Raw genomic sequence first — 25,528 nt, forward strand, 5'->3', positions numbered from 1 at the left:
CCAGTGCACTAGCCCGTGACTGGGGTGATTTCTAAGCCCAAATTCCTGCAGAGGTCTCGCCATAAACCACCTCCGTTTGCAGCAGTTCTTGTTGTGTTTACTGGCAAACTGTTTTGGAAACCGTAATTCAAGAAGGCACTTTTCATGTTCCCTTTTTCAGAGCTCCTTGTTCCCTGCCCAGGTTAAGTCCTACAGAAATGACCTCCCTTCCCCCCCAGCGTCTTGAACTGAATACTGTGAGCAGAAATGAATGTCTGAGTTCCTTCCCTGGATTAAAGGCATCTGTCATTTTAGAAATCTATTGGCATCAACATGCCAAAAATCAGGTATGTGCCCTTCAATTCATCACCTACTCCAGCCCATTCCCAAGTGTCAATCCCATGATAAGTGATCAGCAGTAATCCATTTCCAGGTCTCCTGCAGCCACAAGCAGTCCTATTGTTTTACTAGTAGATTAGATTTTCAAACCACAGCACTACTGGAGCTTCCAGGAAGCACAAAATAAATATGATATTTAAAAGTTGTCATGCTTATATAGATATCAAAATCGCCACTTCAATACTGAACTATTTTTTCATGAATAATAAAAAGGAACTTTGAACCATGTTTTTAGCATTTTCTTGCTGAAATTGTAAAGATAGACTTTTATTCTCAACAGGTCTCTCCAGAGGAAAATGTCAAATTACCTACACAATGAAAATCAGCATTTTATCGCTGTGTCCTATTGGAACATACTTTTCCTTAGCATGGCCCACTATTTTAAGTTAAGCACTCAACTCTGCAGGCTACTCGTCACTCTTATTGATGGCATATAGAATGTACAAAGTAGGTTTTATTGCTTTAATCCATAGCCAGCCAGAATGGTGAACCTGGAGTTATTTTACTTTTCCATTCATACGTGTGGGCGGTGTAAATGTCCACTGCTCACCACATGTTTCATTTACCTCCCACAATGCTGGTACATGTTCTGTGGTCTTACTTGTGTAGCAAATTATACCTCACCATAAAGTGAAAAGGCACATGCACTGTGATACTGAACTACATTATCACGATGTACAATCAGAATGCTAGTAAAAACCAGCCCAATTGAAAACAAATTAGGGAAGCCACACAGAGAAAGTGTCATTGCTACATAATTTCTTTGGAAACTTTATATTAGACACGTGGGAGGGCTTATTCAGTTTTATAGTCCAGCCCCTGAATACTATTTCTTTATAACTGTATTTGTTGAATTTGCAATCCTATCCTGAGTAGGACTGGAGCAATTAACTTTAAATCATTCAAGAAAAAAAAGCAAATGCTACCCCAGGACACTTTTGAAAAAATAAAACATTATTTTTCTCTTTATTTCTTTACAAAAATGGACATTATCTTTACCTTTCCCTTTTAAGATAGACAATGTTAGATAAAATTGAACAAAAGCAGAAGCTTTAGATTTTAATTTAAACTACTATATCTTCTTTACAGACCAAAAAGTGTGAGTAGATAAACATAAGACTCTTTGTATGGAGAAAAACATCACCTGTCTTTTAATGCCCTAGGTTGACCATGCTTTTGAGGAAGCTACAACGCTGAGGCAGTTTACTTTGTGGTTCTTATTAGCCATTTGAATTTCAAAACAGTCAACCAGAGACCCTCGTTTTAGGTTTCTCAGGAAACAGCTATAATTGCAATTAAGTAACTCGCTTTCTGTCATGTGGTCCTAACTAACACACCTGAATATTGAATAGAGTATCAAGTTCACACAGTCACTTTTGACAAGAAATCTTTATACTAGAGGGAGTATTAATAGGAGGATTAGAGATTGTTACAGGTTCTATAAAGTAAACAAATTCTTTAATGATGCTTGACCTGTGTGGGTGGCTCTTCTGGAGTCGGAATCTAATCAGTAATACCAGGTAAAAGTGCAAGCCTATTACCAGGCCTGCAAAGTCCAGCAACAGCAACTGTTGCTTTCGCTCTAGTTCCATAAGGTTAAGGTCTTCATTACTGTGATCTGTTTGTCATCTGGTAACACATGAGATAGGATTCAGTAAGCTGATGTTTGATTTGGACACGTCTGGAGATGTTGAAGAAAGACTACCCAAAGTCTCTAGGTTAATTCAGAAAGAGCGGTAGGAAAATTTCCAGGGAGATGGGAAATAGAAATGAAACTCTGTTGTTCAGGGGTATTCTGGCCCTCATGTCATGGAAAGTTGAAACATTGTATGCCTGGTATTTGTTCTGTTTCAGTGTTATAATATGTTCAGTTAATTGATCAGCAGGGTTACTTCTCATTCATGGTACTCGTATTATTCTGTGTACTTCAGTTCAGAAATGTGCCTTGTTTCCCAATTACCGTACGGTTCATTAGAATGGGGAACAGTTTGTTGGTGATTCTTGTCTGTTTACATGTGACGTATACATCTTGGGCCCGATTCACAAAAGTGAACTTAGACTAAAAGTCTAAGTTTACAGCTTTTGGTATTCACAAAGGTAAGTTACGAGTAGTATCTTTATGTCTGCACCTGGAGTGGATTCTCCGCCCTTGGGACGGAATCTCCACACTCTGGCGGATCTCCGCCCAAATGCGGACACCAAGATACTACTTGTAACTTCCCTTTGTGAATACCGAAAGACGTGAACTTAGACTTGTGGTCTAAGTTTACCTTTGTGAATCGGGCCCCATATTGATAAGGAAAGTGTCAGGTTAGTAAGTTTCTATGTAATTTGACTTTATTGTTTGGGGATTATAGTTTATGTTAATGGTTATCATGTACTGAATGATAGTACTGCAAGATAGATTGAAAAGTTCAAGCTATCTCTCTGCAGGTTGTTTTGGGAGTACAGCATAAGCAATTTGAGGAGAGTTTAATACTCATCTGCGTGTTGTTGTATGGACACGTGATGGGTGTGAGTTTGCAAGTATCGCAGATGTAGGGAAGAATAGTACAATGTCGCAAGATATGATTTAGTACACTTATATGTGTTTGTTGGTGCAAACAGTTGCTAGAATTTACATGTTTGAGTACCCTAAGATATGCATTGTTGGGGAGATGTAGCACCCTGTCTCTAGAGGTTGAGTAATGTAGTACCATGTGGTATGCGAACTTGTGAAAGAGTAGTAACCTGCTGTGAGAAGTTGCAGGGTGAAGTCCCCTGTAGTCTGCTAAGATGAAGAGTAGTACCATGTTGGGAGAAGTTGCATTGGGTGATGTGGAAGACGAGCAGTACCATGCTGTGTGAGGTTCAAAGGGGAAGTACCCTGTGTTGCCAAATAGTGAGTAGTGTTGTCCCCTGTGGATTTGTAATTGACAGCCACAGGTTTCGCTTAAGTCATCAGTACAGATTACAGAGTACGTTTCTGTTTGTTATATGGTGTGTTTTATTCTGTTTGCATATTATGGAGTTGTTCAGTGTTCTGTTTAAATGGTGGTATATGATGTACCTCTAGAGTCTTGTAGGTAAGTGTTTTTTTACCTGCTGATGTGGTCTGGTGTTAATGGTAGTATTTCTGGACTGCTACAGTGTTTTATGGTTGTATTGTGTCAATTATTTTTCAGTATTCTTCTACAAGAGACTGTCATCATCATGTGTGGAAGATCTCCTGACTTTTTGTGGTGTAGTTTTTGATTTTGTGGTATCGGTTCAGGTTAAGTATTTCTTTGGTCTGGTACTTGGTTTTCTGGGTTTGGCCAGCTAGTGTGATTGGGGTGGGACATGTTGGAGTGCTGGCTTGTACTTTTTTTTGTGTGAGCGTGAAGAAGTGTTTTTAAATTAATTAAAGTTAATGCAACATCATGTAGAATCAACATGTAGCCCTTAGACCAAAATGCACTGTCTTTTAATTCAAGTGAAAAGCCGTAGGCTGACATATTTACACATATTAGGCTTGAGAAGCTGAAACTACAGTCTTGCAAAGTTGACCTAGGTTAGGGATGTGAAATGTTAAGCTTTTGACAAGCTAATGTGCTATGTAAAAGAAGTTAGTTTTAACCTTCCTTTCCATAGAATATTATAATGTATTGAAATATTTCAGCTTAACTCTGCAGAACGTTTCCAAGCATACAATGGCTTGGTATAATAAATCAATAGGTAGCTTGTGATTTAATTGAATGATGTAAAAGCCTAACCATGAACTGAAGTTTTCTCAAGCAGAGTCAATGATGAGAACCCTTATAGAAGAATACAAAATGTTGAAAAAATGTTGCATTTAAACGTTGTTGTCAATGAACTATTGTTCCCACTGTAAGACAACGACTAGCTGTTCCCTTTCCCTTGAAGACACTGATTGCTGATTGGCTGACGTGATAAGAAGATGAAACATGTTGCAAAAGTTTAGATGTGATATTTTATATTAGTGCATGTGTCTAGAGTAGGTCAAACACCCTTTTCTGGGCATTCTTACCCAGACACTCTACACCAGATTTTTTTCTACCCTATCTTTTTGCCTGAATCTTTACTGCTGTTGACTCTACTGAGTTTCATGAACTTTTCTTTAAGGGAAGTTCTGCTTTGATTGATTATTGAGATTTGATTCTGAAGCTTTATGCTTTAACTTCTCTATTTGGAGGTCTTTATGGGTTCTGACTGACTCATTTTTCTCGCCCTTGCAAGTTCCATCTTAAGATTTAGAATAGGGATATTTCCCTTATGGAACACACGTAATACATTTATTGTGATATTGATTGATATTATAATTTACTAAATATTGATTGATATTCATGACAATCTATGCTGATTTCAATCAAGATTTACACAATTCAAAAGACTTATAAGTAAAGCTTTTGAACTCACACCAACTCTCATTATTGACTGAAATTAATAATTTAAACTGTGATGACTGTTTAATTGTAGTGAGGATTTCTACATTGATGAGTTGGTAAGCCAAACTCCATAATCCAATATTTAACTGACGGGCAAGCCTGTCTGTGCCCTTCCTCGCCTGGACCCTGCCCAGTGCCAGCAACCCTGCCCCTGCAGCCACCCACAAATACTCCACTGCAGCAAGCCCTGGACCCCAGGCACCGCAACAACAGCTTCTGCATTGCATTGCATCTCCTCGATCACCATTGTAACTTTTTTTCCTACCGCTACTGACATTTTGCCTGCAACTCAGGACATCCTGCCCTCACAGAAACCTGTACCACACCTACTGACCACAACTATCCCGGAACCACCCCACTGCCTCCTGCTCAATGTCTGATGATTCTGCAAACACGCCACCAAAATCTGGGACGCCATCACTACCCTCACCCTGAGACCTGGCTCAACCCCTCCTCTACCTGCGATATCACCATCATGACACCTAACAGCTACAAGATGCTACATCAAGACCGCACCAATAAACACAGAGGAGGCATCGCCATCATCCACAAAGAAACCATCCTCTGCACCCCCACTGAAGACACCACACCGATCATGGAGCAGCGCAGCTTCCAAATCCAAACTGATTGCAAAACTATCATCACAGGCTTCCTTGCCTACAGACTCCCAGGACCATGCCCTTCTGCATGTCATCCCCGAATCTTCGCTCCACTCGCCATTGACTTCAAGCACTACATCTTCCTCAGTGACCTCAACTTACACCTCGACGACCCTAAAGACTCCAACTCCACCAACCTCCAGGAAAGCATGAGCAACATCGGCCTTACCCAACTAGTCACGACCCCGCCCACAGCGCAGGACATACGCTCAACCCCATCTTCAGGGCCAGCGACAGTCAAGTACAGTTATATAACTGAACTCACCTGGACCGACCACTCCATTACCCACTTCACCATTGCAGGACCCCCATGCACCACCTCCAGGTCCCCCCAGCACCTCCAACTGCAGCTGTAACAAAGTGACCAAGACCCAGTGGACAGGCGCCTTCAACACCACCGACCCGACTCCAAACTAACCTTGAAAAGGCCTTCCATAATTTCTCTGCCTGGATCACCAACTGCACCCACAGAGTTGCCCCCATCAAGCCAGCCAGGACCAGCAGATCCACCAAACAAGCCAGTTGCTATACATCCGAACTCAGAACAAGGAAGCGCAACTGCAAAAGGATAACAAGAAGATAACAGCAGAGATCCCACAGACAGAGCCACCCTCAATTCAGTCCTCAACAAATACCACCAACACCTAAAAGACATGAAAAGCTATCAGACCACATCGAATCAAGCTTCAACCACAGCAAGGAACTCTTCAGCATCATCAGAGAGTTCTCATGCCTGCCAGCAACTGAGAACATGATCTCCCCTTCCCAGGAATTTTGCAACACCCTGACGGACCACTTCCATAACAAGATATCCACCTTGTACGGTAATTTCGGACCCCAACCTACCAACCTCTCCAAGCTTCTCATCACCCAGAACACCACAGCCATCATGAACTCCATCCACTCTGAAGCCCCTATGGCCCTGGCCCCCACCACTTTTTCACCCTTGGGAGCAAGGAAATCAGCGGCAAACTCACCGCCATTCTTAACACATCCCTCACCACGGCTAACTTCCCAGACAAATGGAAGCATGCAGAGGTCAGGTCCATCGTCAAGAAACTCTCCGCTGATCTTAGCGAACTCAAGAACTACCGCCCCATCTCACTGTTCCCCTTCACTGACTACATCAGAACCATCCTTGACCAGAGGGTAACAGCGGCCCTGATCCCCCTTGACCTACAATCCAGAGAATCCACCTTCCCGCGTACACCTTGGAACACAAGAGCATCGTCTGCTCTCAGGGGTCATTATTCAGCCCCACTGTGTTCAACACTTATATGACGCCCCTAGACAACATCATCAGAACCCATGGCCTCATCATCATGTCCTTCGCTCACGGCACTCAGCTCATCCACTCACTCTCAGAAGATCCCTCCACCACTAGGACCAACGTCCACAACTGCATGACGAGTGTTGCCAACTGGATGAAGACCAACTGCCTGAAGTTCAACACGGACAAGACAGAAATACTGATCTTTGGGAAGCACAGCTGTCAGTGGAACAACACTTGGTTGCCCTTCGAACTCGGACCCACACCGACAGACCGTGCCCGAAACCTTGGCATTATTCTGAACAGCAAACTCCATGAAATGCCAGATTAACCCAGTCTCCTCTGCCAGCTTCTGCACCCTCTGCTTGCTCTGAAAGATCTTCAGATGGCTCTCAGTCAGGCACAAGGAAAACCGTCACTCAGGCCCTGGCTACTAGCCAGCTGAACTACAGCAACACCCCCTACAGAGGAATCACCACCCAACTCCTGAAGAGACTCCAGAGGATTCAGAACACAGCCGCACAACTCATCCTCGACCTCCCCAAACAGACCCACATCACCCTCCACCTCAGGAACCTCCACTGGGTCCCCATTCAGAAAATACGCCACTTACAGATGCTGACACACACCTACAAGGCCCTCCACGACCTAGGACCAGCATACACCAACTACTGCCTGAGCCTCTACCAACCCGCCAGACACCTGCTGTATTCCTCCCTCGCGCATGCACACACTCCCCTGCATTTGCTGAAGCCATAGTGGAGGAAGATCCTTCTCATTCCTCACCGCTGAGTCCTGGAATGACCTCCCCCCTTCACCTCCGTACAGCACCCTCTCTGCAGGAATTCAGAAAGGCACTCACGACATGGCTTTTCAACTGCGACCAGCAAGAACCCAGCATCCAGGTACCCTCTCAGGTGATTAGCCGTGCTCTTTAAATCCAACTTGATTGATTGTGATTGATATCCCTGCTCCAGCAGGTAGAATGTGCTGTCCTTGTGGGGATGTGTGTGTTGCTTGTGTTGAAGTTGTGAGAGTATACGGTGTCTGTGTTACCGACATAGTTTAGTAATGAGATGTAGATGTCTCGGGACATTGTCGGCCTTGTTGTGATACAAGGTTTTGGTTTGGAGTCTGGTCAGGGGAGGATGAAGTTGAGATTACGTACTGTTAAACATTCTGGTTTTGTATTGTTTGTGCCTTGTATGTATAGACTTGGGGCTGATGAGGAAATAATTTGCCAGAGATATCCGGTGGGTTCTTTGCCCTTGCTGTCACGTGACTGAGTACCCGTGACTACATGTCCTGTGTGCATAAATGTTTTACAGTGTCATCGTGAGTGTGCAGACATGTAGTGGTAGGGCCTCCTGTCCGAGGAGGTTGCGACACGTACTTGTCTTGGCCCTTTCAGCAATGGTAGTCACAACCTAGTTATCGTTTTGTTTCTTTGTTTGAGGTGAGATGTGGGGAGCCTCGTGTCTTGACCTGTCACAGAGTTTCTTTGACTGCTAGTTTTTGTCTTTGTGTGTCTGCGTGGGTATTGGAGTGTTTAACAGGTTGTTGTTGGGTGAACTAGACATGTTGGAAATTAAGCAATTGTGAATGATTCTTCCTGTGTATTATATGCAAGGCTATGGCTGATCTTTGTTTTGTGTTTGTAAGAAAGGAAGTGTGTGGTATCCTTTGTGTTCAGAATCTCTATATGTCTGAGCTGGTACCTTGAATGCTGACAGTGGAATGCTGTGGGTGAGTGATGTAATAGAATGCTGGTATGTGGTCTGCAGGGGTAGCTAAAAGATATGGGCAGTTAGAGGGCGGATGGGGGCATTTACTAAGAGTGTTCTGTAGTATGAACCATTCCCAAAGAATGTCAGAGTGCTTCACAAAAGGATCAAAATTACATGCAAAAGGAAAAGCAGGAATAGATAATCTGTAGCACTGAAGCAAGGTCTAAACGACACATATTAAGGAATATGTTCAAACTAACCCAGAAATTATTATGAAAGTACAGGGTATCAACAACAAATACACATGGGGATAAAAACATGTGTATAACTAGCTAGTTACAATATGACTTCAGAGTAATGAGGAAGCCTTGCATTGTAACTCAAGATTAGATCTGCTAATGGTGGGGGGACAGTAGTTCCTTTACATCTTAATTTTGTAACAGTCAACGAGAAGGGGTAGTTAAGATATGGGAGGTATTCCCTGTGAAGGACTGAGGCAGCATTCTTTGAGCCTTTTAGATTGACCTTTCTAAAAGAACAGATCTTCTTAGAAGTGAAAATCTCTATAGATCATCAATTTTTATACAAGGTAATTTGGGGATCTTGGTCCACCAGCCAGACTGAATAAAAGTCTTGCTTTGATGGACAGTCAGTGGAGATTTATGAGCACAGGGGTTAAGTGATCATTGCATTTTGTTCCTGGCATCGTTCTTTCAGAAGCACAGAGAACCACCTTCGGAAGCAAAATATGTGTTTTAAGATTCCCTGCCAAATGAAGACTACCATAGTCCAACCAAAGTAAGGCTAAGAAATTAACCTAGAATTAATTCCGAATTCTGGTTCTGGCATGAAAGATTTGATACCTCAGAAGATTCTGAGCTTATATTGGCCGCTTTTAACCTGACCATTGATGTGTGTCTTTACATTATGAATAAGAATGCTTATGTGCTTGGTATGTGAATCAGATTCCAATTGAGATAATTTATGGCCTTCTAAGCCTTGATGTCCTCCAGAATTTTAGAGAAGGAACACTTTTCAAGTATAGCTGATTATTAGCTATTGAGAGTGTTTTAGTTCATAGCCAAATGTAAAGGTTGAAGAGAGTAGGAGAAGAAAATTGAGCCTTGACTCACTACTTGCTTCAGCACTGGGAGCAGTTAGAGTATAGCAAGAAATTAGGTAGTGTTGTTGATTTTTTAAGTGGCAAAACCATTTCAAGACCAGAGCGATTGACCATTAGCTGATAGGTCTAGGAGGATAACTAATCAGTAGTTGTGTAGTGCATCATGAAGTCAGCTAGTCCCAGTTATACATTTTTTTTTTAATGTATTTTGATTGTTTTGTTTCATACTTACATAACTTTACTTACATTACCTTTACCCCCTCCACCCTCCCCCTCAGCTGTTCGGTCAAATTCCTGTGCTCCTTTCCTCTGGGCGCTGTCATCTTGTGTTTTGCTATCAATTGTTTATTGTCTGGCACATAGCAAGCCTGCATGTTAGTCCGTGTTACTGTTTTCAGTTGAGTCTTATTCCTCTGTTGAAATGTCGTGGTCCTGAGGATTGTCCATTGGGTGTTTCATGCGATCTATCAGACTGTCCCATTGCTGTGCCCTCTCTGCGTTTCCCGCTCCTTTTGTCAGCTCCAGGCGTAATGCCTCGCCTTCTGCTTCAGCCCATTTAATCAGAGTGTCTTTCCACATTTGGGCCCTCGGTCCTTTGGGATCTTTCCAGTGCATTGTGATTTCTCTTTTCCCTAAGATTAACGCTAGATCTATGAATTTGTTTTTCATTTTTTTTTTGTGAGGTATGGGAAATTTTCCTAGTAGAGTTACTGCTGGGGTTCTCGCCAGTTTTCTTCCTGTAATCCTTTTGGTTTCTTTCATTACCTCTTCCCAGTAGTGTGCTAGTTCTCTACAAGTCCATAGCATGTGTAGTAAGTCTGCCCCTAGTTCTGTGCATCTGGGGCAGGCTCTGCTTGTGTTTTTGTACATTGATGTTAGCTTGGCTGGGCTCAGGTATGCTCTATGGTATATGTAGATGTTAATCCATTTAAACCAGGCATTCCTAGACACTTTGTAGATTTGGGCTGTGATATGACTCCACTGTTCATCGTCTATGTGTTCCCCGATATCTGCTTGCCATTGGGTTTTTAGAGTTTCTAGGGAAGTCAGTGCTTCTGTTTGCAGTGTTTTGTATATCGTGGATATTGTCTTTCTGTCTCCCCCTATTGTGCAAATGGAGTGGCTTCCTTCGTGCGTGGGTGGTTCCCTTAGTCCCTGTTTCCAGTGTCGCTGTATCAGAGCTATTAAGGATCTATGTGTAAGGAACATCCTGGGCGGGACCCCGCATTGTGTCATCAAGTCCGTGTATGTCATGAGCTCTCCATTCCTGTATAGGTCCCCTATTGTGGTTATTCCGTGCATCTCTAATTTCTGGATCCCTGTTATAGAGCTGCTTCCGGGGAGTAAAGTCAGGAATCGTAGGGGGAATTTTGGTGTATATGGGGACTTGACTCGCGCTCGCTGCAGACTACGCTTCCAGCATGCACTTATAACTTGATATTCCAGTGATTTTGTCACCTTCCTACCCCCTGGAGCCATTAGTATCTCTGCGAGAACTGCAGATTTTGCCTCTTTCCCTGGGCTTGCAGCTTCCAGCGTTATTACATTGTGCCATTCCTTTGCTAGCCACTGGAGCTGTCCCGCCAGATAGTATAGTTCCACGTCTGGGGCCGCTAATCCACCTTCCGTGCTGGGCTGTTTCAATTTATGCAGGGCCAATCTGTGGCGTCCCGCCCCCCATATAAAGCTGGTAATGACGGAATTGATTTCCCTAAAGGTTTCTCTAGGTATCAGCAACGGCAAAGTCGTGAAGCCATATAACATTCTGGGTAGTGCCACCATTTTTGTCAGGGCCACTCGCCCGGTTACCGAGAGGGGCAATGTCTTCCAGAACTGGGTGGCTGATTTTAATGCCCGAACTGCTTGGTTTATATTTCCTTCTAGGAGATCTCCCAGTTCATGATATATTTGTACGCCTAGATATTTGAATCTTGTCGGGTGCCATCCCAAGTTCTGGACGGCTGTGATCTGGGGGGACCCTTTCTGCAACGGGAAGAGGTGGGATTTCTGCCAGTTAATATGGAGTCCCGACACGCTCCCGAACCAGTCCAGTAGGGACATAACCCTTGGGAAGATCCCTGCTTGGGTCCTTTATAAATAGTATCATGTCGTCGGCGTATAATGCAATTTGGTGCTTTCTTTCCCCTATAGTTATTCCCTCATAGTATTTCTCTGTCCTTGCCATCAAGGCCAATGGTTCCACTGCAATGGCGAACAGTAGTGGTGATAACGAGCAACCTTGCCTGGTGCCCTTCCCTATTTCATATGATTTCGAGATTGTATGTCCTGTGCGGACTCTTGCTGTGGGGCAGGTGTATAACAGTCTAGACCATTTCAGGAATCCTGGTCCCCAACCCATTTTGTTCATTATTATTTGTAGATAGTCCCAACGTAGGCTATCAAATGCTTTCTCAATGTCGACCGCCAGTACCACAGCGTTGGTGAGGTTTGGCGAACCTGATTGCATTATTCCTATCAGTCTTCTAATGTTTGTGGCTGTATTGCGATTTGGTATGAAGCCTGTTTGGTCGGGGTAGATTAATGCTTCCATGTGGGGCATTAGTCTAGTGGCTAGAATACGGCTTAATATTTTATAATCCATATTCAACATTGATAATGGACATTATGATCTTACGTCCGTAGACTGGCGATCTTGTTTTGGTAATGGGATCACTATAGCCTCATTGGTAGATCTGGGCAGACTACCACACTCCCATGCCTCTCTGTATATATCACTGATCCGTGGCGCTAGTAGGTCCACGTACTCTTTAAAGAATTCTGCCAGTAACCCATCTGCTCCTGGTACTTTTCCTCTGGCCATTGCTTCTACCGCCACTGTCACCTCTCGCGAGGTCACCATCTCTCTAACGATTGCTGGTCCTCTGCTGCTAAGGTCTGAAACTAGATATCGTCCAGGCTTCTCAGTTGGTCTGGTTCCAGGGCTTCCGAGGGGGAGGCATAGAGTGCCTCGTAGTATTCGGCGAAGCTGGCATTGATCTCTCCCTGACCGTATAATTTTCTGCCCTCCGCTGTCTCTAGCTCCATCACCAGGGATTGCTGCCTCGGTGGCGTCGCCAGCCAAGCCAGCAGTGCTCCTGCTTTGTCCCCCTCTCTGTGTTGTCTGCCTATGTATTTCCTGTAATCAAATCGCCTGAGCTTTTCTAGTGCACTGGTTATCTTATACTTGGTTTCTGATATTTGGGGTGCCAGAGCTGGATTGTCTGGTCTATTTCGCTCCAGAGTTCTCAGTGCTTTCTCATGCTTGTCGATTTCCCCCTCTATTGCCTGTCGCACTCCCTGTGTTTCTGCTATACATTGTCCCCTTAGTGTCACCTTGAATGCTTCCCATTCTTGCATTCGTGAGGAAGTTGAGCCTGTATTATGTGTGAAAAACTCCTTGATTGCTTCTCTAATGGCCTGTCGGTGGGCGCTGTCCTCTAGTGATTCCACGTTCATTCACCAGTTCGGGATAGGGGGGCGGTCTCTCCGCCAATCTAGGGTAAGTAGCAGCGGATTATGATCCGATACTGTGCGGCATAAATATTCCGCATTGCGTACAGTGCTATTCACATCTGAGGAGGTTAAGATTGCGTCCAGTCGGACGTGCAAGTCATGCATAGGCGAGTAGAACGAGTAGTCTTAGTCCCAGTTATACATCTAGTACTGAAGTCTGGTTGAAGGTTATGAAATAGATTGCTGTCTGAAAATACTTCTTTCAAACTGAGCCACCACACAGCTTTTAAGGGATGGGAAGTTCATCACAGGTTCAAAGTTGTAAATGCTTACCGCTACTCCTCCTGCTTTTTATTAGAACGTGTTCGAAATCACGTTTTAACACGCTCAGGGACCCATACCTTCTTCAGGGAGGAGTTGACCAGGTACATTGACAGAAGGGTAATTGAGGACACCATTTCTTTAAATAAAGAGAAAGAACCCGGATCAGAGAAATTAGATGATGGTTTTAGATGAGCTGTAGTTTTTTTGGCTTTGAAAAAGTGATATACCTACACTGAAGAGAGGAACAGTTGTGTCATGGAACTGTCAAAGTAATGGCGAAAATAATGTTGGTGGGTAAAGTAAGACAGAAATCTGTTAGCTTAAACTGCTGTTAGCAGCAATACTATTTTATTCTTCCTTTTAGGTTTTTAAAAGCCGCATGGCATGATTTGGTTATTTGGCAGAGTGAGAGGAGCTGTGTAAACCAGTGGTCTGCTGACTCATCGAATTGTGTTTTTCTGCGCTCTATTCAGAGTTTGGGGAACCTCTAGGTTACTGTGTGCGGAGCCTCCCTGATCCAGCAGGACATCCACAACCGAAGGACGGGATGACCAACATTTTCCCTGCCCACTTCTGCCCAACAAACCATTCCTGTTTCTGCCATGCATAGTTACCTTGGCAGAAATGGGCAGGGAAAATATTAAATGGCCACCATGCTCAGGGAAAAAGCTTGGGGCATGTTGGGGTGATTTACTTTTTGTTAAAAAAACAAAAACAAATTCCTGCTTTGGGAGTTTGTTTTCTCTTATAAAAACGTTTGCCAAATGTTATGCAAAGGAATATCTTGTGAAGTGAGATTGAGTGCTTCTCTTTACAGCATAGAAATCGCCACCTTCAAGATGGAGATCTCTAAACAAGGCAGATGGACCTCTTCCAGGGTGGGAAAGGTCATTGTCTGCACCGTTCCAGCAGACCTCAGAACTGTCCCCGAGTGTGTAAATGAACCTGTTAATATTTTCTGAGAAAAACATAGTGTATTGGATATTGGCTCTTGGAAATTGTTGACCTAAACTCTGTTTGACATTTACCTGCTTGATGTTGCTTTCAGCCCCCGAATAATTTATTGAACCAACCTCCACCAATTTCTTTATCGCAATCCCACGATGTTACAAGACAACACCAACCGTCAAGCCATCACAGCCATTCTTCATTATCAGGTAAGAACTACTGTCATTTCTGTGGTTTTTTTTTAGTTCTGTAAAACATCAGTTATTATTTCATTTGTTTCAAAGAACACCTCATTTTAGATATACTAATCTGTGTCGTTTGTCTCACAAGAATGCAGTTGAAATTCAAGACAGTTACTTGGCGATGAATGTTCTTGTGGGCCTTTCTTTTGACTGATTGCTCAGCAAAGCTATAATTGAAATAAGCATGAATGATTTCATTCATACTTTTCCTGGGCAGAGTTGTCTTCTTTTCTATTGTGTCATGGTTACAGTTTCCACCAATATATTCAGTTTATGTTTACATTCATTGTTTTAAAAATAGTAGAAAGAAAATTGCTGCAGAATTATTATTTATGGATGTTGGGTAGCTCCTTTCTCCTTAATAGTTATAAGTTGTAAGTTCTTCTGAAGCACTGATTCTCCAGCATTGGAGCTTTCATGGATTCACTTGCATTAATCATACCCTGTCGTAAAAGTGCCTCAGTAACTTTACTATAGCAGTACCAGGCACTGCCTTGTGTGGAAGACCTCAAAATAGTGCCACTTATTAGCATATCCACCTCACTGGAAAAGAACCAAATTTCAGCTAAGTAGGTGAGAGTGCAGTCAGCCTCACCACTCCCAGACGCTATCACTCCTCAGATTTCTAATGAAATTGACATTGACATTGTGTGGAAGGGAATTCCAGAGCTTTGCTCTTATTTCATACCAGATACGTTCTTTATTTTTCACTGAAATTGTTACTTAAAATTCCCTAACTTAGGTTGTAGATGGGTTTCCTTCCACTGTGGCTTTGGTTTAGAGTCAAAATGACTAAATATGCAAGAAATCTAAAAAGAAGCCTATTACGGCTTGGGATTTTTGAGGGAATGTTAGAATTAGAATTTTCATAGATGTTCTGCACAAGATGTGCATTTATGGCCTCTACCCAGATGTTAAACTGAAAGGTTGTAAGGTCTGTAGGACATTTTCGTATAAAACCCTCCATGATAGTGAGGCTAGGCTTCTCATGTGGGTTAAAAATAATAAGGCTGCTGAACATCCCTACTCAGAAGAAGAGTCTAAGGCAAGTTCTCAAACATCCAGAGAGAACAAACGTTAAAATGAACCTTCCGTCAGTGACTCTTCCTCGGCAAAGGCAGTGTCATCTATGACTTTGTCGATCACTTCACAGATGATGACCTCATCGACAGAAGTCTCCACATCTTAAAAACCACCTACCGGCTTCTCCCCAAGAAAACTGTTGACAGCCGACCTGTTGATTACACTGTCGACACAGAGCCATAAACACAAAAACCTTTGACGACTGATCTGTTGGTGAAACCACTGGTGCCAGACCCATTAACCCAATGAAGGAAAAGGATCTGCTCAACATATTCTAAGAAGACACTTTCTCAAGCAAAATCCCACCACTAGCACCAACTAAGCTTTTTGATACTGAAGCAGAGGATAATTTATGTCTAGGTGACCCTTATGAATTAACCTACAGCTTTGGTCAATTTAGAATAGTATGTCAAAATACAGAGGAAGCGCAAGTATACTCAGCACACCTTGAATCATTTCATCTCAATTACCCAAAAGAGCATTGGGAGGAAGAGAGAGAATATTATGACAGACATTATGATCTATATGAGAACTATGAGAAACATCCAATCATGATGGTACCTGTAGAAACGGTAAAGCATTTATGCCATATGATGGCTGACTATTGTACAAGGTTTCCATTGTCGCACCCCTCCAACAATCATTCGTCTTGTCATCACATTTAGTTAGGACAGAGTCCTGGCAGACTAGGAACGGACATTGTAGCGTCTCCACCACCCCCTAATCTACTCTAGACAAGATAGTTCTTTTCAGATTTTCCACAAAACTAATGACAACCAGTACACAGAGGTGGAGAAAGGAGAACTGACTAACACTGACAGGCCCAAGGTAATGAGTGGGACATCTGTGTACTCCTCGTAACCAATCCAGTTACATCCCCTCCAGTTGATTCTTCACCTGATGGCATCAGTACATTTCACAGTCTGGTGGAGAACACTGCAAAAAGATATGATCTGCCGGTTTCGGTCAGAGAGAATGATTGCTTTTCATATAATTTTTAAAAACAGCGAGATGATCTGTAAAACCCATTCCCCTTGTAGACTACATATCTCTGAAGGGGGTTATGATCATGACAACTCCAGCTACAGTATCAGCTGTAGTACCTGACTGGACAGGAAATAAAAGATTCTGGAAAACTCACCAGCTTTCTTAATTGGATGTCCGAAAGCAGATTCTGTAGTCATGCAGGCAGTTAACCTCTGATTGAATCCAGTAATACCTTGACCAGCTCTATCATCTAGAGAAGCTCAGAGGATGGGTATGTCCGATAAAATATTGTACTTATAGCAGCAATGTTATTTATGGCTGCAAATTCCATTGCAATCATAGGCAGATTCAACAGACATATGTGGTCTGATGTGACCCCCAAATCTAGACCTACTTTCAGAAGAAAACAAAAACGAGGCAAAACTAACTCTTCAGGAGGGAGAAAGGTCAGCTGCAGTGCCATTGTTCTGCAATGGCCGTAGCCAATATTGACTTTAGGTCACTGACAGGAACTGCTGTCCTACAAAGGCATGGTTGATTATGGGGCACTTCGTTTGGACCGAAAACCAAAAATAAAATTATAAACATGCCATTTAATGGACAATCGTTGTTCGATAAACATGTAAAAGATGCACTCCAAAATATTTGAGCTGACACCGAGTTGGTAGAATCACTAGCAACACTGCGGCAGAGGGGAACTCAATTCTTTCATGGAAGGAAAGGAAGATCATAGCCATATCTGAGATCATATCAACCCTACGGATACCCTGTATACTAAACCCGACCATATGGATTCCCAATCTACTACACCAGGTCTTCCACAAAGCATAGAAAAGGACAACTACAGGATCCAGATAATCAGCACCTTTGATGACCTGTAGACACCAAGTACCATATTCCTTAACCAAAAGATCTTTTGCCCGTGGAGAGCAGATGTCTACTTTCTACAACAGCTGGGTAAAGGTCACCTCAGACAAGTGGTGCTCATTGTGAACATCTACCATCTACATCTACCAATGACAATTCAATCCACAGTTGAGCACAAGCATCTAAGCTTGTTGAAAGCAGAAATATGCAACATGGTAAAGCAGGGAGCCTTAGAACCACTTTTGAAACATCATAAGACTATGGGTTATGTTCTAGATATTCTGTCATCAACATGAAAGGCTCAGAAGAGTAGAAGCCCATTCGGTACTTAAGACAACTAAATCTGTTTCTAAACAAACAAGCATTTAGGATGGTCATGCTTCAAGATGTTGTACAGCTACTCGAGGTACGCTACCTGAAATCATTAGATCACAGGGATACCAATTTCCATACCTAATCAAAAAATATATTGCAAGTGACTCAGATTTGAGGAAGCTGGTAGCCAAACCCTTGTGTACTCCCTTTCAGTCTCTGATCAGGATATTTACTAAGCGCATGGCACCAGATGCAGCCCACCTTCGACTTCTAGGCCACCAGTTATACCCACACCTGGACAATTGAATGGTTGAAGGCTCATCGATAAACTCTACAAACACTCAATTATAGTCTGTGTTAGACTTTTGAAATCCCTGGGACTCATTATCAACAAGAACAAATCCTCTCTGACACCGGCACAGAAGTTTAAGTTTTGCTAGCGGTAGTTGTAGACATGAAAAAGGCAAAAGCCTGTCCATCAATGGAAAGACAATCAGCCCTCAGCACGCTGGTGAAAAAGTTATTTAAACAGACATGAATCAAGGTCCGCGTGCACAAACACTTAATGTGGCATGATGTCTTCATACATTGCATTAATTCCATTCTGCAGTTTGCACATGTGGCCAATCCAGGAAGGCCGAGGCTCAAGAACTTTGGTATTGGTTGATACACCATTACATAGTGCTAAAAGCAGAGCACCTTTCAGAATGACAAGGCAGACTACCTCAGCAGATCTTTGGAGATTTGTCATGAATGGGAGCTAAGAAGCAACATTTTAGAGAAGGTATTCAGCATTTGGGGAAAGCTGAAGATGGTTCTATTTGTGATGGAAAGCAGCAATAAATTGAGGACCAGTGTTATGGGGAACTGTCCTTTTGATCGGACGGTACAAGACGGTTGCCTACACTTTTGCACCACTTCCCCTTCTGCTCAAAGTAATTGCCAAAATGAAACTGGAAGCTTGCAGACTGTTCTCAAAGCACCCACTTGGCCGAGACAGTACATATTTACAGAACACCTTCTAGCACAGGCACTGCCCAATCCACTCAGGATGATCACAGACCTGCTGTCACAGTGTCAGGGCCAAATCCTTCCTCACAGTCTTTGAAGCTCACAGCCTCTAGATCCAGGCTCAACAGAGTTTACCCTGCCTGTTTGAACTGGCCAAGTTGAGATTACGAGATGTATCAATAAAAGTCTATCTGACAGCAATCTCACGCCACAGCTGATCACAAGAAAAACCATCCTGATGCTTGCAAAGAATTATCAAAGCATTACTAAAGGATCTATTCAGAGTATTTCCACCATCTAGAACTCTGTTGGACTCTTTTACTTATGCAGGGTGTTCCCCAATCTTTTTGCCTCCTGCCTCCTATTTTTTCTGACCTGTTGCTGTTGGTTTTCTAACTCTGAGCACCTTACCACTACTAACCAGTGCTAAAGTGCATATGCTCTCTGTGTAAATTGTATTGTTGATTGGTTTATCCATGATTGGCATATTTGGTTTACTAGTAAGTCCCTAGTAAAGTGCACTAGAGGTGCCAGGGCCTGTAAATGAAATGCTACTAGTGGGCATTCAGCACTGGTTGTGCCACCCACATAAGTAGCTCTGTAATCATCTCAGACCTGCCACTGCAGTGTCTGTGTGTGCAGTTTTAACTGTAAATTCGACTTGGCAAGTGTACCCACTTGCCAGGCCTAAACCTTCCCTTTTCTTACATGTCAGACACCCCTAAGGTAGGGCCTAGGTAGCCCCAAGGGCAGGGTGCAGTGTATGGGTAAGGTAGGACATATAGTAATGTGTTTTATATGTCCTGACAGTGAAATATTGCTAAATTAGTTTTTCACTGTTGCAAGGCCTGTCCCTCTCATAGGTTAACATGGGGGCTAGCTTTAAATCTGATTAAAGTGTAGATTCCCTTTGGTAGCAGATGGACATGTGGAGTTTGGGGTCTCTGAGCTCACAATTTAAAAATACATTTTTTAGTAAAGTTGATTTTAAGATTGTATGTTTGAAAATGCCACTTTTATAAAGTGAGCATTTTCTTGCTTATACCATTTCTGTGACTCTGCCTGTTTGTGGATTCCCTGTCTGGATCAGTTTGACAGTTGGGCTGGTTGCACCTCACAATAGACAGTGACACAAAGGGAGCTGGGGTGTAGCCTGCATATCCTGATGAGCCATCTGTGCTAGGAGGGAGGGGAGGAGTGGTCACTCACACCTGAAAGGGCTGTGCCTGCCCTCACACAATGCAGTCTCCAACCCTCTGGTGAGTGTCTGGGGCCTGGCCTGGGCAAGGCAGGATTTCACATTCCAAAGAGACTTTACTTTGAAGTAGGCCTACTTCAAAGGGGAATTTGGGTATAAAAAGGGCACCCAAAACCACAGACTTTAGAAAGACTTCTGGAACAAAGAGGAACCTCTGCCTGGAGAAGAGCTGAATAGCTGAGGAAGAGCTGCCCTGCCTGCGACTGTGCTTTGTGGAGCTATCCTGCAGTTGCTGCTTCTGCCAGAGTAAGAGGGCAAAGACTGGACTTTGTGTGCCTTCCATCTTGAGAAGAAATCTCCAAGGGCTTGCCTCCTGTTGTTTGAAGTCTCAGGGACAGCGAAGACTTCTCTCTGCCAGCACCTGGAGTCTCTGGAGAGACTCCTACTCTGCCCTGTGGTGCCCATCCAGTTCCTGGGACCCTGAAAGGAGAAACTGGCAGCCTAAAGACAAGAAAATCCACGCACAGAGTGCCGTGCGGGCAAAAGATTGATGCAACTCCGATCTGCGGCTGAAAAAACGACGCGCCGCCGGCTCCGCAGCTGAGAAAACAATGCTCGCAGAAAACGTTTTGATGCACCAGAGAATGTTACATTCCCTTGTTGTCCGAAGATTTTTCATATTTCCTTTGTCAAGAACTAAACAATTCAGAAATTCAAACCAATTTGCTAGTTTTCTTCACCAATCTATTTAAAGGACTTTGGTCTCAAAACTAATAATTTCTAGATCGGTTCCTGCAACAATTGCTTTCTGCCACCTCAAAGCAAGCAGACCACTCACTGTAAAAGCACACTGCATCAGAATTGTTTCAACATCGTTAGAACAGTGTGCAGGTGTGCCTCTTTGGACATTTGCTGAGCAGCAACATGGAGAAAAAGGCCCATCTTCACAAAGATCTACTGTTTGGAAGCAGTAGCAGACACGGTCACTAATTTGGGACAGGTGGTTCTTCATCATCTCTTTAAATAAGGCAAAGCTATCTTACTTTCCTGTTAATTATTGTATTGTTATTTTTTAAATTGTCAGTACTGCTTACTATTCTGATTCAAGCAAGTGAATATGTGAAAGATCCAATGTTGAAGAAGGAAAAAGTTATTTATCTGTAACTGTAGTTCTCAGCATTGGTAGCTTCCTAATTTCACAGGCGGCCCACCCTCCTCCCTAAGAGACTCACCTCATGCACATTATGCTACTTATACATTCCACTCTTCTGCTAGAAATCTGAGGTGTGATGACCCTTGGGAAAGATGGGGCTCACTGCACTCTCACCTCATTGGCTAAAGTCTGGTTGTTCTCAAATGAGGTGGATGTGCTGAGAAAGTGGCACTGTAAAATTACAGAGGGACGACAATGATGGGGTATGAATCAAGCATATGAATCTTTTAAAAGTACTCACGCTGTATACCTACAGTTACAGATAAGTAATGTTTTTCTTATGCCTTACTTCTTTACTGCCCTAATCCTGATCGACAATGTGAACCCTCGCTGAGAGGTTTGTAGGATTTAATGCGCCATTCTCAAATCAGGGAAGTGGTTAAGTTAGACTATATGTGACGTTTTCTTATTTGAGCTATGAAAACGCTGACTTCAACTATCTTATCAATCTCTTGTTCAAAATAGTGCTGTCTGCCGAATCAGCCTCCATCGAAGTTAAGATCATGGGGCTCAAAGAACTGTATCACAGCATATTTTTGCCAGGTGCTATTACATGTCTGGGTGTTAAGTAAGGCAGTGCTTAGTATTAACACATCTTATAATAGAATCATATTTCTGACGATCATAATGTGTGACAAGATTATTTGTGTATATTTTTCTTATGTTGCATTTTGCCAGGGTAGTATTGTTTTCTATGACTGTGTTTTCTGCTAATTTGCATTGTGCCATTGTATTGTAACAAGATTGTTGTATTGCATTCTGTTATGACGGTTCTTTTGTGCTCTACCCTGTTATATTTTTGTTGTGTTGTTGTTTTGCTTTGTGTTATGTGAACATATTGTGAGCTGTTGTGTTCTGTAATCACTTTAGGGATGTTAACAAATGCTGCTACATCTCTTGTCAAAAACTGCGCATTCCTTTCTCGTTCCAGTGACATATAACCATTTACTACTGACTATATTGTTAAAATAGCCCTCCATTGGTGTGGTCTGACTGGGAATTGAGTAGGATGCTGCTTGTCCGAGCTCCTGTGGGCATTAAAGCCTGATTTCTGCCTGATCCAGCAGCTCCATGTGTTCCCCGGTATGCAGCTCGCCACTCCGGGGGGGCCTAAGTATGGGGTTGCCTGGCGATTGCTGCAATACCCCCACTCAGCAGGGGTGCACGGACCAATTTTTTTCCGAGCTGAGAAGACAGCGTCATCTTGTGCAGGTGACAAAGTGGGTCAGGTGAGACCCTGGTACAGTGAGAAGGTCAGCCTAGGGGGCCCAAAGGAGAATCTGATTATTGCAGGGCCGGGCTCTCCAGCCCGAGGTGATGGACAGGTGAGAGAGTATCCAAAATCCCGGAGTAGAGCGGCCTAACGGGCTGCAATAGAAGGTAGCCATCATTTTGTCAAAGGGGCAAAGACGTCAGAGGCAGCTCAGTCATTTCCCTGTGATTTAAATCTTCATCGGCGGACATAAGCGCAAAGGCAGACTGTCCCCTCAGGGCCTTGGGGATGCCTATCGCTCACCCCATCACGCAAAAATATATGGAGAAATTCCTGAACGACATTCGCCTTGACCTGGCTCACTCTAAACGTATTTCAAGGGCTGCATCTAAGAACTTCACAAAGATGTTACCACCGTGGGCATGAGAGTGGACGACCTAGAATGAATAATGGATATGTGCAGAATGCCAGGAGATGCTCTGGCACCCCATGGTCACCTTCAAGGAACAGCATATTGAACAAGCAGGTTGACCTAGAGAATCACAGCTGCTGAAACAATATATACATACACACATACGGGGATTCCCCAATGGAGCAGAGAGGGAGGACATCATGACATTTACTAGAGACTTGCTCTGGGCCTCCCCCTTACTATTGACAGGGTGCATTGCATCACAGCTATGGTTAGCTGCCCTCATGGCACATGAGACATTCTCACCAGAGTCCATTTCTCCTAGGACAAAAAAGCTATCATAAGGACAGCACGGGGAAAGGCAGATATTGTTTTCTGAGGTCACACAGTAGAAATGTTCCAGGTCCTCCTCACTCACTAATGCTCAAAAAGAAGAGACACTTCAAGCCATGACACAGAAGCAGCGTGATCTAGGGTTCAGGTACCAGTGAACTCACCCCTTTGGGCTTCTTATTAAATAGAAATGGGCAAGCAAAATTTGGTAAGGACTCTGGCAGAGGCCAAACGTATGTTAGGCCGCCCTGAAGGTTCACCTACTTGGGAATCCTCACCTCCCCTGCCTGAGAGACCACAGGGTTGGCACCCTGTTTGGTACACAGTCTGAGGCCGCGGCCCGGATTGCAACTCCAGAGGTAAAGCCGTACATGTAGCTAGAGATAACATCATATTACATTTGCGCAACATGAAGACGGAATCCAAGCACACCTTCATTGATAACACATGATCAGTGCAGAGCATCCCTTGAATATCACATTAAGTTACTTTTGGAATACACTGGCATATTGAACTTTCTTCCTCTTTTTGCAAGGCCCACAGACCTGGGGCCAGACCTTTCCATTTTCCTATTAGTCAATTGTTTTCATTGACCTTACACACTTCTGTTTACCACAAGACCGGGCTTGGCCTTAGTGCCGCCGTCCCGGTCTCCACTCCCCCACCCACCCCTTTTTTTTACAAGGCTTTACTCCATCAAGAGTGACCTCTTGTCAAGGATTGAAGAGTTCTCTCATCCATCTATTAATGAAGAAGTCCACCACGTTGGGCCCTGTTGGCCCCTTTAATTTGTAGTTTAGACCACTCATATTCCTCCTCGTAGCTGTGTGCCCCCTTGGAATTGGAGAAGGGAGGGGAAACTGCATGCAGCACACACCTAATGTAATGCCTTGTAAGGATCTGAGCTGTTACTATACTGCAACACCTATCCTCTGTGGGTCATGGGGTCCTAACCTTCTGTCCTTGAATGTCTGAGGGCTCAATTCCCCTAGTAAGCGAAAGCAAAGTTGGTGCTACCTTCTACAGCAGGAAGACCCTGCTATCATTTTCCTGCAAGGGTGCACCTGCTTGGGGAAGACTGTCACAGCATGGCCAATTCCTGATGCCCTTTCCAGCAATGGGCACATACTGATTCTAAAACAGTGGGGGTTGCTGTTTTCTTTAAAACGGGCTTCTACTCTAAGCTAATAAATATTTTAATAGATCCTGGTGGGTGGTTCTTGACTTTGATGGTTGACAGGGGTAGGGCCACCTTAACCTTCCTTAATCTTTATGCCTTGAACCAAGCAAAGACGCTTTTCTTAAGAAGGTGCTGAAGGAATAGCTGGGTGCTGCCATGGGGATTTTGTAGTGGGAAGGGACTTCAATCTAGTCTCAGACCCTCAACTCGCTAGGAATATAGCACACTTCCAGGGTACAGGATCTATGGCCCTCATTACAACCCTGGCGGTCGGTGTTAAATCGGCGGTAATACCACCAATAGGCTGGCGGGAAAAAAAATGGGATTACGACTGTGGCGGAAACCACCAACATAGACAGCCACTTTAACACTCCGACCGCCACGACGGTAGAAACAAACAGCGCGGCGGACACCGCCAACAGACAGGCGGGAGACAAAGTACCGCCCACTGTATTACAAGAGGCCTATCCGCCACCTTTTCCAGGGAGGAACCAACGACATCAAAAGCACGGCGGAAACAGTACACAGAAGGGAAAACACTCACCTCTCAACACCCAACGAGGAACCAGGATGCCATGGAGCCCGAACTTCATGTGTTACCCATGTTGGTTTACCTCCTCTTCTACCAGGAGTACGAACTGCGGCAGCGGCGACCACGATGAGTACTGCACCTACAACACAGGGGAGGGGGGAGGAAAGAGAGTGACACACACAGGCAACACGCAACACCTCCACCCTCACCCTCACACATAACAACATACACACAAATACCTGCAGCAACATTACATATACACCCCCCACCCCTTGGAAGAACACAAGGACAAAAGGAAATGATTGTAACAATTGTAATCAAGAAAAATCCATTAGTCAAAAGTCAAGATTCAGTATATACAAATATGTACACCAACTACACAAGTCCGGATAGTGTACTAATCATTGTCCGAGGACCACTGGGCCCAAAAGGCATGGGTGAGACCCACACATGATACCTGACTCGAAACGGAGAGAACACCGCTGGGGCATCAGATCGAACATAAACAGGCACCTCAGGGGGAGGGTGAGGGGGGGGCACCTCAGCCTGATGAACGCACAACGCCACTGCTGCACGAGGGGGCTCCATGCCCATTGATGTATCCTGGGTAGTGCAAAGCCACAGTCTCTCAAG

General features: G+C 43.8%; 1 protein-coding gene across 3 annotated transcripts in view; it reads left to right on the forward strand.

The window, feature by feature from the left end:
- Positions 1–25,528, forward strand: part of BICRAL (BICRA like chromatin remodeling complex associated protein) — a 602,600-nt gene that overhangs the window by 265,563 nt on the left and 311,509 nt on the right. For all 3 annotated transcript variants that reach the window (XM_069233969.1, XM_069233971.1, XM_069233970.1), the window contains one exon: positions 14,410–14,518. In XM_069233969.1, the coding sequence (XP_069090070.1) occupies positions 14,410–14,518 (109 nt within the window). The remainder of the gene's footprint in view (positions 1–14,409; positions 14,519–25,528) is intronic.

This window comes from Pleurodeles waltl, chromosome 5, assembly GCF_031143425.1.
Source record: "Pleurodeles waltl isolate 20211129_DDA chromosome 5, aPleWal1.hap1.20221129, whole genome shotgun sequence".
Classification (NCBI taxonomy): Eukaryota; Metazoa; Chordata; class Amphibia; order Caudata; family Salamandridae; genus Pleurodeles; species Pleurodeles waltl.